The sequence below is a fragment of the Hylobates moloch genome, unplaced genomic scaffold (assembly GCF_009828535.3).
Source record: "Hylobates moloch isolate HMO894 unplaced genomic scaffold, HMol_V3 SCAFFOLD_12, whole genome shotgun sequence".
NCBI classification, from domain to species: domain Eukaryota; kingdom Metazoa; phylum Chordata; class Mammalia; order Primates; family Hylobatidae; genus Hylobates; species Hylobates moloch.
In genome coordinates, this window is record NW_026652287.1 from 105,405,858 (window position 1) to 105,419,582 (window position 13,725).

Here is a 13,725-nt window from a genome sequence, read left to right on the forward strand (position 1 = left end):
TCTGCTTCCAGAGCACCTCCTAGATACCTCTCTTACAACTCCTACCACCTTGTTTTACTTATTTGCTCCTTGCAGAGCTTATAATGAGCGTTTTCCAAGGATACTATAAGCTCCTGAGAGCAGGGGCCACGTCTTACTCTCAGTACCCACAACACACAGGACTCAGCAGGCCCTGACTCATGTCTCTTCCATGAATGTGACTGGTGCCCCCAGGAGGCAGCCACCATGCTGTCTCTGCCCCACGTTGTCCTTATGTATGTTTACATGGATGTCTCCCCAGCAGCTTGAACCCTGGAGAGCAAGAACAATCTGATTTTCCTGGGGGCCAGCACCCAGACAAGCCTGGCATGCAGTGGCCTCAATAAAATGTGACTGTATTGAGTGTTTTTCTAGGGCCCCAGATCCCCTGGTGTCATGGACTTAGTCTTTGCCAGCATTCTGTCCATGTGTTCTCTGGTCTTCTCCCACATTGCTGCATCCCTGTCCCATTTTTAGGGTCCATGTCTATCACTGGATGCTGCAGCTTCTCATTACTGTTAGGGTATTATTCTTCATGCCTCTGTTTCTGTGATGGTCTCATCATATGTGAACCATTTGACCCGGCATATTGTGTACTAGTCACCGTCACCATCTCTCCCTATGTATCTCCCTGTATTTCAGGTCCATTCCCTCTATGTCAAGAGTAAATAGAGTCACAAAGACTGATGAGAAAGGTTCATAACATGAAGGTAAGACTCAGGGAGACAGAGACTTTGTGGAAGTATCTCTGAGGGAGTCCCAGACACAGGCAGAGAGGGCCACATACGATGTGGCAGAGGTTGAGAGACTGACAGAGGGATGACAGGCTTAGGGGAAAACTCAGAGACGAGAGATGCACATTCCCAGTGAAATGATTGCACAGGCTTCCAGCAGGCTGGAGGGAACAGAAAAGGCATGGGCCTGAATTCAGGCTGCAGAACCTGACTCCTCCCCTGCGGCTACTTTTGGGACCTAAGATAAGTGACTTTCCTGAACCTCCGTGACCTCCTCATATGTAAACCAGGGACAGGACCCACCTTGTATAGTGCCTGACCCAAAGCCTGGCCCTGCACACTGTCTCTGACTCACAGCAATCATCAGCACCTCTCTTTGCCTCCTACTTGCTCAGTCTCTTTGTCACAAGAACTGGATCTCCATCCCCTTGATGCTCTGAGCATCTTCACCCATTTGGTCATTGAGACGTATCTGTCCATGTCTGTCTAAAAGGGGAGGAGATGAGGGAGAAAAAAGGGAATCTACTCAGAGCCCGTGTGTGCTGCCCAATCTACCAAATAATTTATATACATCTCAATCCTCACACAACCATCCCTGTTTTATAGAGGAGGAAGTGGCTTAGAGAATGTAACTGAACAAAGTCACACTGCCAGGAACTGGAAGCACTAGGATTTGACAGCACATCCAAATATGTCAGCAATTTCAATAAACATGACTGTACTCAACAAACCAAGTGTAAAGACAAATTCTAACAGATTGAATTTCTTTTTGGACCAGCCATATGTTCTTTAGAAAAGATACACCTAAAACAAGGATATGGGAAGTTGAGGGCAAAGGGATAGAAAAGGATACACAAGGTAGGCATGAAACTGAAGAAAGCTGATGGGGCTGCATTAATCGCACAAAACAGACATTAAGGTATAAAAGCATCTTAGGAATCATAGGGTCACTGCTTTTATAAAAGAATCTATTAGGCAGATGTAATAGTTCAAAACCAGGCACGTAATATGAGTCTTGTAGAACAGAATCACAGTGAGAAACTGATGAAAGCTCAAGTGTACTTGGAAGTGCTAACATTCTTTATGATAGAAAACATTTGAACAGGCCGGGTGCGGTGGCTCACACCTGTAATCCCAGCACTCTGGGAGGCTGAGATAGGCAGATCACTTACGCTCAGGAGTGCAAGGCAAGCCTGGGCAATATAGTGAAACTGTCTACAAAAAATATGAAAATTAGCCAGCCTGGGCCGGGCACAGTGGATCACACATGTAATCCCAGCACTTTGGGAGGCCAAGACAGGCAGATCACGAGGTCAGGAGATTGAGATCATCCTGGCTAACACGGTGTGTAACCCCTTCTCTACTAAAAATACAAAAAATTGGCCAGGCATGGTGGCTCACGCCTGTAATCCCAGCACTTTGGGAGGCCAAGGCAGGCAGATCACGAGGTCAGGAGTTCGAGACCAGCCTGACCAGCGTGGTGACATCCCGTCTCTACTAAAAATACAAAAAATTAGCTGGATGTGGTGGTGTGTACCTGTAATCCCAGCTACTAAGGAGGCTGAAGCAGGAGAATCGCTTGAACCCGGGAGGCAGAGGTTGCAGTGAGCCGAGATTGCACCATTGCACTCCAGCCTGGGCAACAGAGCGAGACTCTGTCTCAAAAAAAAAAAAAAAAAATTAGCCAGGCATGGTGGCACACGCCTGTAGATCCAGCTAATCAGGAGGCTGAGGCAGGAGAATTGCTTGAACCCACGAGGCAGAGGTTGCAATAAGCCGAGATTGTGCCATTGCACTCCAGTCTGGGCAATAAGAGGAAAACTCAATTTCAAAAACAAACAAACAAAAAAAACGACTCAACCCAGAATTATTTTTATTTTTTTTTTTTTGAGACGGAGTCTCGCTCTGTTGCCCAGGCTGGAGTGCAGTGGTGTGATCTCGGCTCACTGCAAGCTCCGCCTCCCATCAACCCAGAATTCTATATCCAGTGCAAACACACTTAAAGAACGAAGGCAAAATACAAACATCCTCAAATGAAGCAAACCTAAGATATGTATTTCTTGCCAGCAGACTTGCCTGAAAAGAAATGCCAAAGGAAACTCCTGGTAGAAGGGAAATGATACCAGAGGGAAAGCGGGAACTTTGGGAATTAAACAATAGTAATAGAGATCGCACAAATATTTTATCTTTAAAATATGGCTGGAGGCGGCTGGGCGCGGTGGCTCACGCCTGTAAACCCAGCACTTTGGGAGGCTGAGGCGGGCGGATCCCAAGGTCAGGAGATGGAGACCATCCTGGCTAACACGGTGAAACTCCGTCTCTACTAAAAATACAAAAAAATTAGCCGGGCATGGTGGTGGGTGCCTGTAGCCCCAGCTACTTGGGAGGCTGAGGCAGGAGAATGGCGTGAACCCGGGAGGCAGAGCTTGCAGTGAGCCGAGATCACACCACTGCACTCCAGCCTGGGCGACAGAGCAAGACTGTGTCTCAAAAAAAAAAAGGAAAAAACAAATATGGCTGGAGGCCGGGTGCGGTGTAATCCTAGCACTTTGGGAGGCTGAGGTGGACAGATCACTTGAGCTCAGGAGTTTGAGACCAACATGGCGAAATACTGTCTCTACTAAAGATACAAAAAATGACCAGGTGCAGTGGCTCACATCAGCACTTTGGGAGGCTGAGGCGCTTGGGATCACAAGGTCAGGAGTTTGAGATCAGCCTGGCCAGCATGGTGAAACCCCATCTCTACTAAAAATACAAAAAATTAGCCGGGCATGCTGGTGGGTGCCTGTAGTGCCAGCTACTCCAGAGGCTGAGGCAGGAGAATTGCTTGGACCTGGCAGGCGGAGGTTGCAGTGAGGCGAGATCACACCACTGCACTCCAGCCTGGGCAACAGAGCGAGATTCTGGAAAAAACAAAACAAAACAAAACAAAAAAGCAAAAGCAAACAAACAAAACTCAATAGTAAGAAAACAAACAGGCCAGGCACGGTGGCTCATGCCTGTAATCCCAACACTTTGGAAGGCCGAGGCAGGTGGATCACTTGAGGTCAGGAGTTGAAGACCAGTCTGGCCAACATGGTGAAACCCCCTCTCCAGTAAAAATACAAAAATCAGCCAGTGTGGTGGCACATGCCTGTAATCCTAGCTACGCAGGAGGCTGAGGGAGTTGAATCACTTGAACCTGGGCGGCGGAAGTTGCAGTGAGCTGAAATCATGCCACTGCACCCCAGCCTGGGCAACAGAGCATGACTCCATCTCAAAAAAAAAAAAAGAAAAGAAAAGAAAAAAGAAAACAACCCAATATTTTAAAGTGTGCAAAATATATAAACAGACATTTCATCAAAGATGCTATCTAGATGGCAACTAAGCACATGTGGAAAAAATGCTTAACATCATCAGACATTAAGGAAATGCAAGGAAAACCACTATTAGATATGTCTACACACTTATTAGAATGGCTAAAATAAACTTTTTTAAAAACTAAGCTGGGGCCGGGCGTGGTGGCTCACACCTGTAATCCCAGCACTTTGGGAGGCTGAGATGGGTGGATCATCTGAGCTCAGGAGTTGGAGACCAGCCTGGCCACCCAACAAGGTGAAACCCCGTCTCTACTAAAAATACAAAAATTAGCTGGGTGTGGTGGTGGGTGCCTGTCAGCCCAGCTACTCAGGAGGCTGAGGCACGAGAATCACTTGAACCCGGGAGGTGGAGGTTGCTGTGAGCCAAGATCACGCCATTGCACTCCAGCCTGGGCAACAAGAGCAAAACTCTGTCTCAAAAACAAATAAACAAGAAAAGGTTTTAAAAATTGATAAACCACTAGCAAGAGAGAGAGGACACATCAGGCTTGAGAGAAGTGACCTCATCATAGACTGTGCAGACATTAAAATGCATAGGCATATTAGGAACTAGATATTACTAAGGCAGTAAACCAGACCACTAGCAAATTCGTTGAAAAACACAATTTATCAACTATTAGTTGATAATACTGATACGCGTCTTCTGTGTGCCAGGACCTTGAGGCCCTGCTCCAGGCAGAAACTCGGCAGTGGTTGGGAAGGCATCAGATGTCTGATGGCACAAGAGGACTCAGAGCTGAGGGACAATGGGAAAGAACACAGAGGAATCCAGCCATTTCCACAGCGCCCAGCTCTGCCGTGGGAGGCTGGGAACAGCCCAGCACTACCACCCTGTGACTGGGAGGACCAGACCACAAAATACAGCTTCCCTGAACCTCCTCTTGGTGATGGGGTTGATGTGGTCAAGGTAGAGACGGGTATGTCCCCGGAGCCTCAAGCAACCTGCCCGTACCTGCTGGGACCAGGCCGAGGTGCCCAGGGAGTAGGAGGCAGCATCCTCGAAAAGCACAGATGAAAGAGGCCCTGAGAAGTGTTGGTTGGCCAGGTGCTGTGGCTCACATCTGTAATCCCAACACTTTGGGAGGCTGAGGCGGGAGGATCACTTGCGCCCAAGAGTTCAAGACCAGCCTGGGCAACATAGTGAGACTCATCTCTACAAAAAATAAATAATAGAAAGAAAAACGTGAGTTGGCCAGGCATGGTGGCTCATGCCTGTAGTCCCAGCTACTCAGGAGGCTGAGGTGGGAGGATCACTTAAGGCCAGGAGTTCAAGACAAGCTTGAGCAACACAGTGAGACCCTGTCTCTACAAAAAATAATAATTAGCCAGACGTGGCGATGCATGCCCAGGCTCCCAGCTACTTGGGAGGCTGAGGCAGGAGGATCGCTTGAGCCTGGGAGGTCAAAACTGCAGTGAGCCGGACTGCACCACTGCACTCCAGCCTGGGTGACAGTGTGAGACCCTGTCTCAAAAAAGAAAAGAAAAATGTGCTCTTAAGAGCCAGTTCTCCACTCCTCTACCTCAGGAGCCACCCCAGAACCCATCCACTTTGAGGACACAAGATCCCAGCCCACTCAGCCCTGGGAGCCCAAAGACATTTTAAACAGAGCCTCTCTTCACATTTATTAATTCCTGGGAGGAATGAGGGAGCCTTCTCCAGCCCCCCAGGGACCCCGGCCTTCTGCTGCAACAGGAGGGGAGGGAGCCAGTCCAGAATCCCCGGCACTTCTGAGGACACCAACAGCACCCTGGGCCCGCGGCTGCATCAGCTTTCTAGACAACGGAGGACAAGAGAAACGGTGGAGGAGGGGAAACCCTATGCCCTCCTCCTCGCGGAAATCAAGGCCGACCTCCCTGACGTCCCCCCCGGAAGGAAGCGCGTGATCGGCTGCCGGCCGAGACCCCCATCTGCGCCTCCAGCCGCAGGGCCTTTGCTGGGCGGTTCCTCGCCCGCAATTCCCCCACGAGCCCTGGGGAGACCCAGCGCTAACCACGGTGCCCAAGGGAGGAGCCGGGAGAGGCCCTGAGGTGCGCACAGCCCCGGCAAACGCCAGCAGACCCAGCAGGAACCAGCACCCGGGGCCCAGGGAAGCGTCACCTGCCACCAGGAGCCGCACAGGGTCGCTGAGCTCCGACTCGAAGGTGCTGGGCCCCCAGGAGCGGTAGCGGCACCGGTAGCCGCCAGCGTGCTGGGGCCCCACGAAGGCCAGCTCGAGGTTCGCCGCGGCCCCGGGGGTGCGGACCGTCTTCACGGCCTTCGTCTCGCCCTCGCGCAGCAGCTCGAAGGTGACGTCGGGGATGGGCCCCTCGCAGCGCAGGACGGCGTCTCGGCCCGCGGGCACCGCCCCGCTCCACGCTGCCCGGAGCTGAGGCCTGGGAGCGGGTCCTGGGCGGAGCGGGCGGGCGGTCGGGCCAGGCCACACCCCGCGCCTGCGCCTCAGCCCCGGCTTCCTCTTCCCTCCGTCTCGTTCCCGGGCGCAGAGGGCTCCTCCGGCCCCGCCGAGCTGCGCCCGCTGCCTTCACGCCCGGGCCGTCCGCGCGACACGTGAGTGTCTGCTGTTCCCCGCACCCCTCCCCCAGCACCGTGGAAGTCCCGGATTCGGGCCTGCCCTGGGGCTTCTGCGGTCCCCAGCCTCGGGCACTCTGACGGGTGAAGGGAAGAAGAAATGATGGAGAAAACGGTGCTCCTTCGTGGAGGGACCAAAAAAGGACATACGATCTATGTCAATAGATGAGGGTTCTCCCTCCATAAGTTTAACTTTAAAAGTGTATTTAAGGTGCCGGGCGCAGTGGCTCACACCTGTAGTCCCAGCACTTTGAGAGGCCGAGGCAGGCGGATTGCCTGAGCTCAGGAGTTCCAGACCAGCCTGGGTAACACGGTGAAACCCCGTCTCTACTAAAATACAAAAAATTAGCCGGGCGTGGCAGCGTGCGCCTGTAGTCCCAGCTACTCGGGAGGCGGAGGCAGGAAAATTGCTTGAACCTGGGAGGCAGAGGTTTCAGTGAGCCAAGATCGCGCCACTGCACTCCAGCCCGGGTGACAGAGTGACACTCCGTCTCAAAAACAAACAAACAAACAAACAACAACAACAAAACAAAACTGTAAGGAATCAAATGTTACAAAATCCTGGAAGATTTTGGTAATGCTGTTGATAATTTCAGGGAAATTAATGAAGTACATGTAAGTACTTGATTTAAATGTGTATTCTATTCAATAGTTTGAGTATCTTGCCATGGAAGATGCTTAGCCCAGCCTAGCAGAAAAGTGCAATATGTATAATATACTTTCGCTTTTAAAAGTTATATTCCCTATCCATTTTGAAATGCTGGGCAAACTACATGAAGTTATTTGCAATTAATTGACAGCTAATCAGGAATTTTGAAAGCTTGATTGGATTAACAAACTACAATGTTGAAATTTAGTAAAATCATAATGTTGATTTTTACTGTGAAACGTTTTCTTATAAGATAGATATACACATCCTAGTTTAATTTTGTGTCTTAGTGTGGATTTACAAATTTACTACAGTTTTTCTGAGCCCAGGAACCCAATCAGATTTCAGGCCAGTTTGATACTGGCTGTTCTTAATTCTAACAGGAGAGTAGGACATCATACTAAATGTTATGTCAGTGGGACTGTGTTGTCTGTGGAGCTTAGTAAATTAATCATTTTCTTCAGACTTTAAGGAGAGTGATAAATAAAATTTGGAGTCATAGGATATAGATGTACAATTTAAAGATTAAACATTTTTTTTTTTTGAGATGGAGTTTCGCTCTTGTTGCCCAGGCTGGAATGCAGTGGCATGACCTGGACTCACTGCAAACTCCACCTCCCGGGTTAAAGCGATTCTCCTGCCTGAGCCTCCCAAGTCGCTGGGATTACAGGCATGTACCATCACAGCTGGCTAATTTTGTATTTTTAGTAGAGACGGGGTTTCTCCACGTTGGCCAGGCTGCTCTTGAACTCCTGACTTTGTGATCCACCCGCCTTGGCCTCCCAAAGTGCTGCGATTACAGGCATGAGCCACCTTGCCTGGCCAAGATTAAACATTTTTCATCAATTGTGGATGGTGGCTTATAACACTGCAAGAATAGGCTGGGCATGGTGACTCACAACTGTAATCCCAGCACTTTGGGAGGCAGAGGCGGGCAGATCACAAGGTCAGGAGTTCAAGACCAGCCCGGCCAACATAACAAAACCCCGTCTCTACTAAAAATACAAAAATTAGGTGGGCATGGTGGCATGCGCCTCTAATACCAGCTACTCGGGAGGCTGAGGCAGGAGAACTGCTTGAACCCAGAAGGTGAAGGTTGCAGTGAGCTGAGATTGCACCACTGCACTCCGGCCTGCAAGAATAAAAGTAAGTTATCCAAAAAAAAAGGAGAAGAAAAGGGAGGAAGGAAGGAGAGAGATGGGGTGGGGGGGAGATTAAGAGAAAGAAACAGAAAGAAGGAAGAAAAAAGAAGAAAGAAAAGAGAGAAGGAAGGAAGAAGGAAAGAAGGAAAGAAAGGAAGGAAAAAAAGAAAAGAAAAAAGAGGAAGAAGGAAAGAAAGGAAGAAAGAAAGAAAGAAGGAAAGAAAGGAAGAAAGAAAGAAAGGAATAAAAGAAAAAGAAAGAAAAAGAAAGGAAAGAAAGAAAAAAGAAGAAAGGAAAGAGAAAACGGTGCTCCCAGCAAAGGGCACGACTTCAAGGTCTGGAGGTCAGACCTGTGCCCTCAGGCTCTGCTGGGCTCTGAGTCCTGGAGACGTCGATGAGGAAATCAGAGGGACAAACAGAGCTGGGGACGGCGGGGATGGGGAGAAGGACACGTCAGCCGTGCGCCTGCGGGACCGGGGCCGGGGCGGGGCGTCCAGTATGACGACTGACATGGCCAGTAAGGAAAACAGGGCAGCCACAGAGCTGCAGGGATCTGACCAAGAAAACCTGGGTCCAGCCTACCTGCTGCCGACCACCATGCTACACGTGACCTACGGGCTTGCGTCCGTGGGAAATAAGCCGAAATTCCAGGCGTCCCCAGACCCTCGACCACCGATCGCCTGCTCCCCGCCGGGGTAGGCGATGGGGGCTGAACCAAGGCCCAGAGCGCCGCCGTCGGACGCCCAAGGAAAGAGGGGAAAGACAGGAGGCCCCGAGGGGCACTGAACCCGCGCCCGCCCTCGCTGGTGCCCCGTGAGCTCACCGTCCACGCGCAGCTCCAAGCGCTCGCTGGGCGCGGAGCCCGCGAAAGGCGGCTTCAGGTCCACGTAGACGCAGCTGTAGTTGGCGGAGTCAGCCACGGAAATGTTGTGCAGCTCGAAGAGGGCCTCGGTCCCAGCGGGGCTCTGGAAACGGTGCACGCGGCGCCCGCCCCCGTCCTCGCGCACCAGGGCGAAGCGCGCGCCCTCCAGGGGCGCCAGGCACCGCAGCCGCAAGGCCCTGCCGGACGCCGGCTCCGAGGAGAACTCCGGTGCGGGCAGCGTCTCTGCGGAGCAGCACGCGGGCTGACCCGGGCGCCCCGCGGCTGGCTCGGCCCTAACGCGTGGTCTGGGCTCACGCTCTTTGCCTTGGCTGCGTCTTCTGCCCGCAGTGATCTGGCCAGCTTCCTCCCTCGCCTCCTCGGGCCCGCCCCACCTTTCCATCCCAGTCCTTCTTGGATATCTCACATGCACCCTTTCACTGTTTCTTAGTAATTTGTTTGTCTACAGACACAGACGGGAAGCGGGGACGGGGACATGTTTTGTGCATGGCTTGATGCCTGGTGCACGATGCCGCTCAGTAGTGGATTTGCTCCACGAGCGTCTTCTGGGCACCGCCCCAATGCCCGCGCCACCGAGGGGCCCCTGTGGTCCGCTGGGCATGGGGTTCGCTGTCCAGTGCTCAGAGTATGCTAAATACCATCAGGACAAAGGCAAGCGAGCGGAGGAGCTGCCTCAGCAGAGGCCCTCAGTGCTCACCCAGACCTGGCAGCTGGGATGGGACCCTGGCCAGGTGGTGCCCCCTGTGGCCTGGGCCAGAACTGTTCACCCAGTTATTCTCTGTGGGGCCTGAAGGTTGTCACGCTCATCGTCCTATTTGCAGTTTAGGACCCTGAATCGGGGGGTGGGCGGGTAAAGTTGGGTTGGACCCTGGCCCAGAGCGCTGCACTTCCCCAGACTACACCTGGTACTGCTTCTGCTCCCCAGGGACCCAGTCGCGTCCCTGTCCCTGCTGGCCCCGGCTCACCATCGCTCAGAATCAGCTCGACCGGTGCGCTGTCCCCGGACCAGATGTTTTGGTTGTCATGCAGCCGGTAGCGGCAGGTGTAGTGACCTCCATCCCCCAGGGCCACCACATTCAGGTGAAAGAAGATGCGGTCTGGGCTGGTGCTGCCCCTGGGTACCAGCAGCTCTTTCTCCCCGCGCCGCAGCTGGAAGTCCACTCCACTCAGGGGAGCCATGCAGGTGAGGGTCACCTTGCTGCCGGGGCGCAGGACCTGGGTGGACTCTCCACGGTGCATCAGCACAGGCGGTGGTGGTGCAGCTGCAATGCAGGCAGCGTTACTAGGCTGCCCCATCCCTGGAGCTGCCCTCTGCCCAGTCCCCAGACCTCTGCCCTCCGGGTGGCAACCCCAGGAACACCCTTCCATTCTTTTTTTTTTTTTGAAACGGAGTTTCGCTCTTGTTGCCCAGGCTGGAGTGCAGTGGCGCCATCTCGGCTTACTGCAACCTCTGCCTCCCAGGTTCAAGGGATTCTCCTGCCTCAGCCTCCCGAGTAGCTGGGACTACAGGCACCTGCCACCACACCTGGCTAATTTTTGTATTTTTAGTAGAGACGGGGTTTCATCATGTTGGATAGACTGGTCTTGATCTCTTGACCTCATGATCTGCTGGCTTCAGCCTCCCAAAGTGCTGGGATTATAGGCATGAGCCACCAGACCCGGCCCACCCTTCCATTCTTTGGGCATTCTCTGCCCAAACTCCCTTGCAACCATCAGACCCAGGCAACTGTGTGGCCAGCTTCCTGGACCTGGTCCTGGGCAAGGGCATTCGGCATGGAGGTCAGGGTGAATGTGGTCATGCCCCCTGTATCCTCCTCCCCCAGCAGCCCCCCGAGATGGTTCCCACAGCCACCAAGCTCCTCAATGGTCACAGTAGCACTGGGCTCAGAGAGGGCGCCTTCCCCATGGGTCCGGTAGCTGCAGCTATAGTTGCCAGCCCGATGGACTGGAAAGGTGGCCTCCACATCCTCCTGGGCTTCAGGCACCTCCAGAAACTCATGGTCGCCTTCCCGCCTCAGCAGAAAAGTCACACCCCGCAGCCCGCCTCGGCACACTGCTGTTGTGTTCAGGCCGGGGGTGATCCAGGACACTGGCGTCATTGAGAGCCAGGGAGCAGGCAAGGACTCTGTGGGTGGGTGGAGTTGAAGAGCGGTTCTGTATAACATGGGAAACGTGGGAAGCCCAGCAGAACCTGGGCCCCACACTCAAAACTGTGAAGGAGACAGGGACGGAGGGCATTGCTGGGAGAAGGCAGGCAGGCACCAGTGGAAACAAGGCATGTGGCAAGAGAAAAGAGTGTGTGGGAGCTGTACGGCATGCCGGGCCTGCTGGGGACACAGCCATGTATTCCTTACAACACTCTGGGGTTAACACAGACATCATCCCCATTTGACAGATGGGAAGATTGGGGCTCAGAGACATCAGGTGACTTGGAGGAGGGGAGACCCCCCAATCAACAACCTACCCACTGCCTCCTGGCCCCCAATTCATGCCCCGGCTCACTTGGCCCTGTCAGCTCCAGGAGCTTGCTCAGCTGGGTCCATCCTGTGGACAAGCCTGAGCGGCAGCGGTAGCGGCCCTGGATGTCACCTGTCAGCAGGAACTGGTGCTTGATGGCAGGTGAGTCAAGGTGCACAGGCTCCTGGGCCACCCCATTCTTGAACAGCTGGAAGTCTGGGGTCTCCAGGCGGGCCTGGCACGTCAGCGTCACATTGGCCGAGGGTTTCAGCAGCGATTCGGACTCTGCCCACAGGCTGGGCTGGGGGTCATAAACTGCAAGGGGTGGCTGGGCTCAGCTCAGTGCCAGAGAGACAGGGCTCCCCCACGGCCTGGGCCCGCCGCTCCCAGACCTCACCCCTGCACTCACATGTGGCTGCTTCTGTCCCTGGGCCCCAGGGGAGACCTGCAGAGACAGCCCCCATGAGGCTCCCGTTCCCACCCCCTCCCACCCCAGGGACCCAGACCCCAGGGGGCCTCACCCCAGAGCAAGAGAAAGACCACCAGCATGGACATGATGGTCGTGCTCACTCCGGTGCAGTGAGTGTCTGGGGTGAGCGTCTGCAGCGATGAGGGCCCGAGGGAGGGCGGCTCGGGCGGCTCGGGCACTGACCTCTTCCCTTGTTTGTCTTTCCCGGAAGGCAGGGGCAGGGCCCCATGGGGTCAGGGCAAAGGGTGAACTTCTGAGGCCTCAGGATGCCCAGCAACAATTATAATCAATAATCATGTATGATTAATAAACTAAATCAAGAGTGATAAAATGATGCTAAAACCACCTCATCCTCATTTCAGTGTTGGATCCTGGATCCTGTTCTAGAAGGAGACGCTGAGTTCTCCCCACTCTACCTGGAGCTGCTGAGGTCAAGTGGAGAGTGCCAGGGCTGAAGCCCAGCGAGCCCCTCCCTGTCACACCACACCGCACGTGACACCAAAGGTGGGGTTCACTTCACTTTCTGCGGTTGCCCTCACATGGGCTGTCTGGAGGTGCACCGTCACTCTTCCTGAGGACTGTGGTTCCTTCTCCATCACTGGTTCATTCTGCATGGCGTGACCCACCACGGCTCTGGGGTCAGATTCCCACCCAGGTCATTCGACTGAGACCTGCGCGTCCCAGGCCTACCCGTGCCATGTGCTTAGTTACCTGAGCTGCTGGTGGCCACTCATGTGGCTATAGCCTGCTGCCTGGAGGCCACGCCTCCCGCTTCCCCTGCCTCCCCCTCTCCCTGTGGCCTCTCTCTCACCACAGCCTGTTGGGATGGAACAGGACAGGGGTGAGACTGTGGTGCTTTCACACTCAGCCTCCATGGACATCCTGTCATTCCCACCCCGGGAGGTCTGGTCCCCACCCTGGGTGTCCCAGCCTAGCTCCGCTACAAGTGTGAGGGCCCAGGGCAACCGCCTAGCCCTCATCTGCATCCTCCCCACTCACTCATTCCACAGGCATTTATTGAGCATCTACTGTGTTCCAGATGCAAAGAAGACAGTGGGATAACTGGGCAAGGAGCATTCCGGGCAGAGGGAGCAGCCAGTGCAAAGATGGGAGATGCGGTTGCAGTGAGAAGGAGCCGAGGAGACCAGGAGTTGAGGCGACTACAGAGCGATTGCAGAGCTCAGAGATGTGATGAAGACCAGCTGCGCACTGCAGCGGCTCTGGCTTCTGCTGTGAGGGACGGGGAGCTGTGGAGACGCCCTCTGTTTGGTCCCATTTCCCTATTGCTGAGCACCTGCTGCATGCTCTCTGTCCTGCTCAGAGCCAGTACCTGGAGGGAGGCTGTGTGTTCTGGGTGGACTGGGGGAGAATGCATTCTTTGCAGAAGAGACAACCAGGTGCTGAGGCCTGAAGTTATAACCAGACCTGGGGCACTCAGACAAGGATTGGTG

General features: G+C 53.8%; 2 protein-coding genes and 1 long non-coding RNA gene across 5 annotated transcripts; 1 reads left to right on the forward strand and 2 right to left on the reverse strand.

Moving 5' to 3' along the window:
- Positions 1-1,155: 1,155 nt before the first annotated feature.
- LOC116814533 (uncharacterized) lies at positions 1,156-8,980 on the reverse strand. Its single transcript, XM_032762184.1, has 3 exons — positions 8,886-8,980; positions 5,838-6,628; positions 1,156-1,238 (listed from the first exon to the last, which is right to left on the reverse strand). The coding sequence occupies exons 1-3, from the start codon at positions 8,978-8,980 to the stop codon at positions 1,156-1,158; spliced, it is 969 nt and encodes a 322-aa protein (XP_032618075.1).
- On the reverse strand, positions 8,690-13,319 carry A1BG (alpha-1-B glycoprotein). Its single transcript, XM_032762288.2, has 6 exons — positions 13,274-13,319; positions 12,215-12,250; positions 11,851-12,120; positions 11,201-11,473; positions 10,314-10,610; positions 8,690-9,573 (listed from the first exon to the last, which is right to left on the reverse strand). The coding sequence occupies exons 1-6, from the start codon at positions 13,275-13,277 to the stop codon at positions 9,080-9,082; spliced, it is 1,374 nt and encodes a 457-aa protein (XP_032618179.1). The 5' UTR covers positions 13,278-13,319; the 3' UTR covers positions 8,690-9,079.
- Positions 10,446-13,402, forward strand: LOC116479333 (uncharacterized). Of its 3 annotated transcripts, none has more exons than XR_004250979.2 (4): positions 10,446-10,531; positions 11,744-11,967; positions 12,302-12,397; positions 12,637-13,285. It is a non-coding gene; the product is annotated as an uncharacterized LOC116479333 (long non-coding RNA). The 3 variants fall into 3 exon arrangements; XR_009208956.1 differs by lacking the exon at positions 10,446-10,531 and adding an exon at positions 13,314-13,402 and having other exon boundaries at positions 10,889-11,967; positions 12,637-12,912; XR_004250976.2 differs by lacking the exon at positions 10,446-10,531 and having other exon boundaries at positions 10,889-11,967.
- Positions 13,403-13,725: the final 323 nt, after the last annotated feature.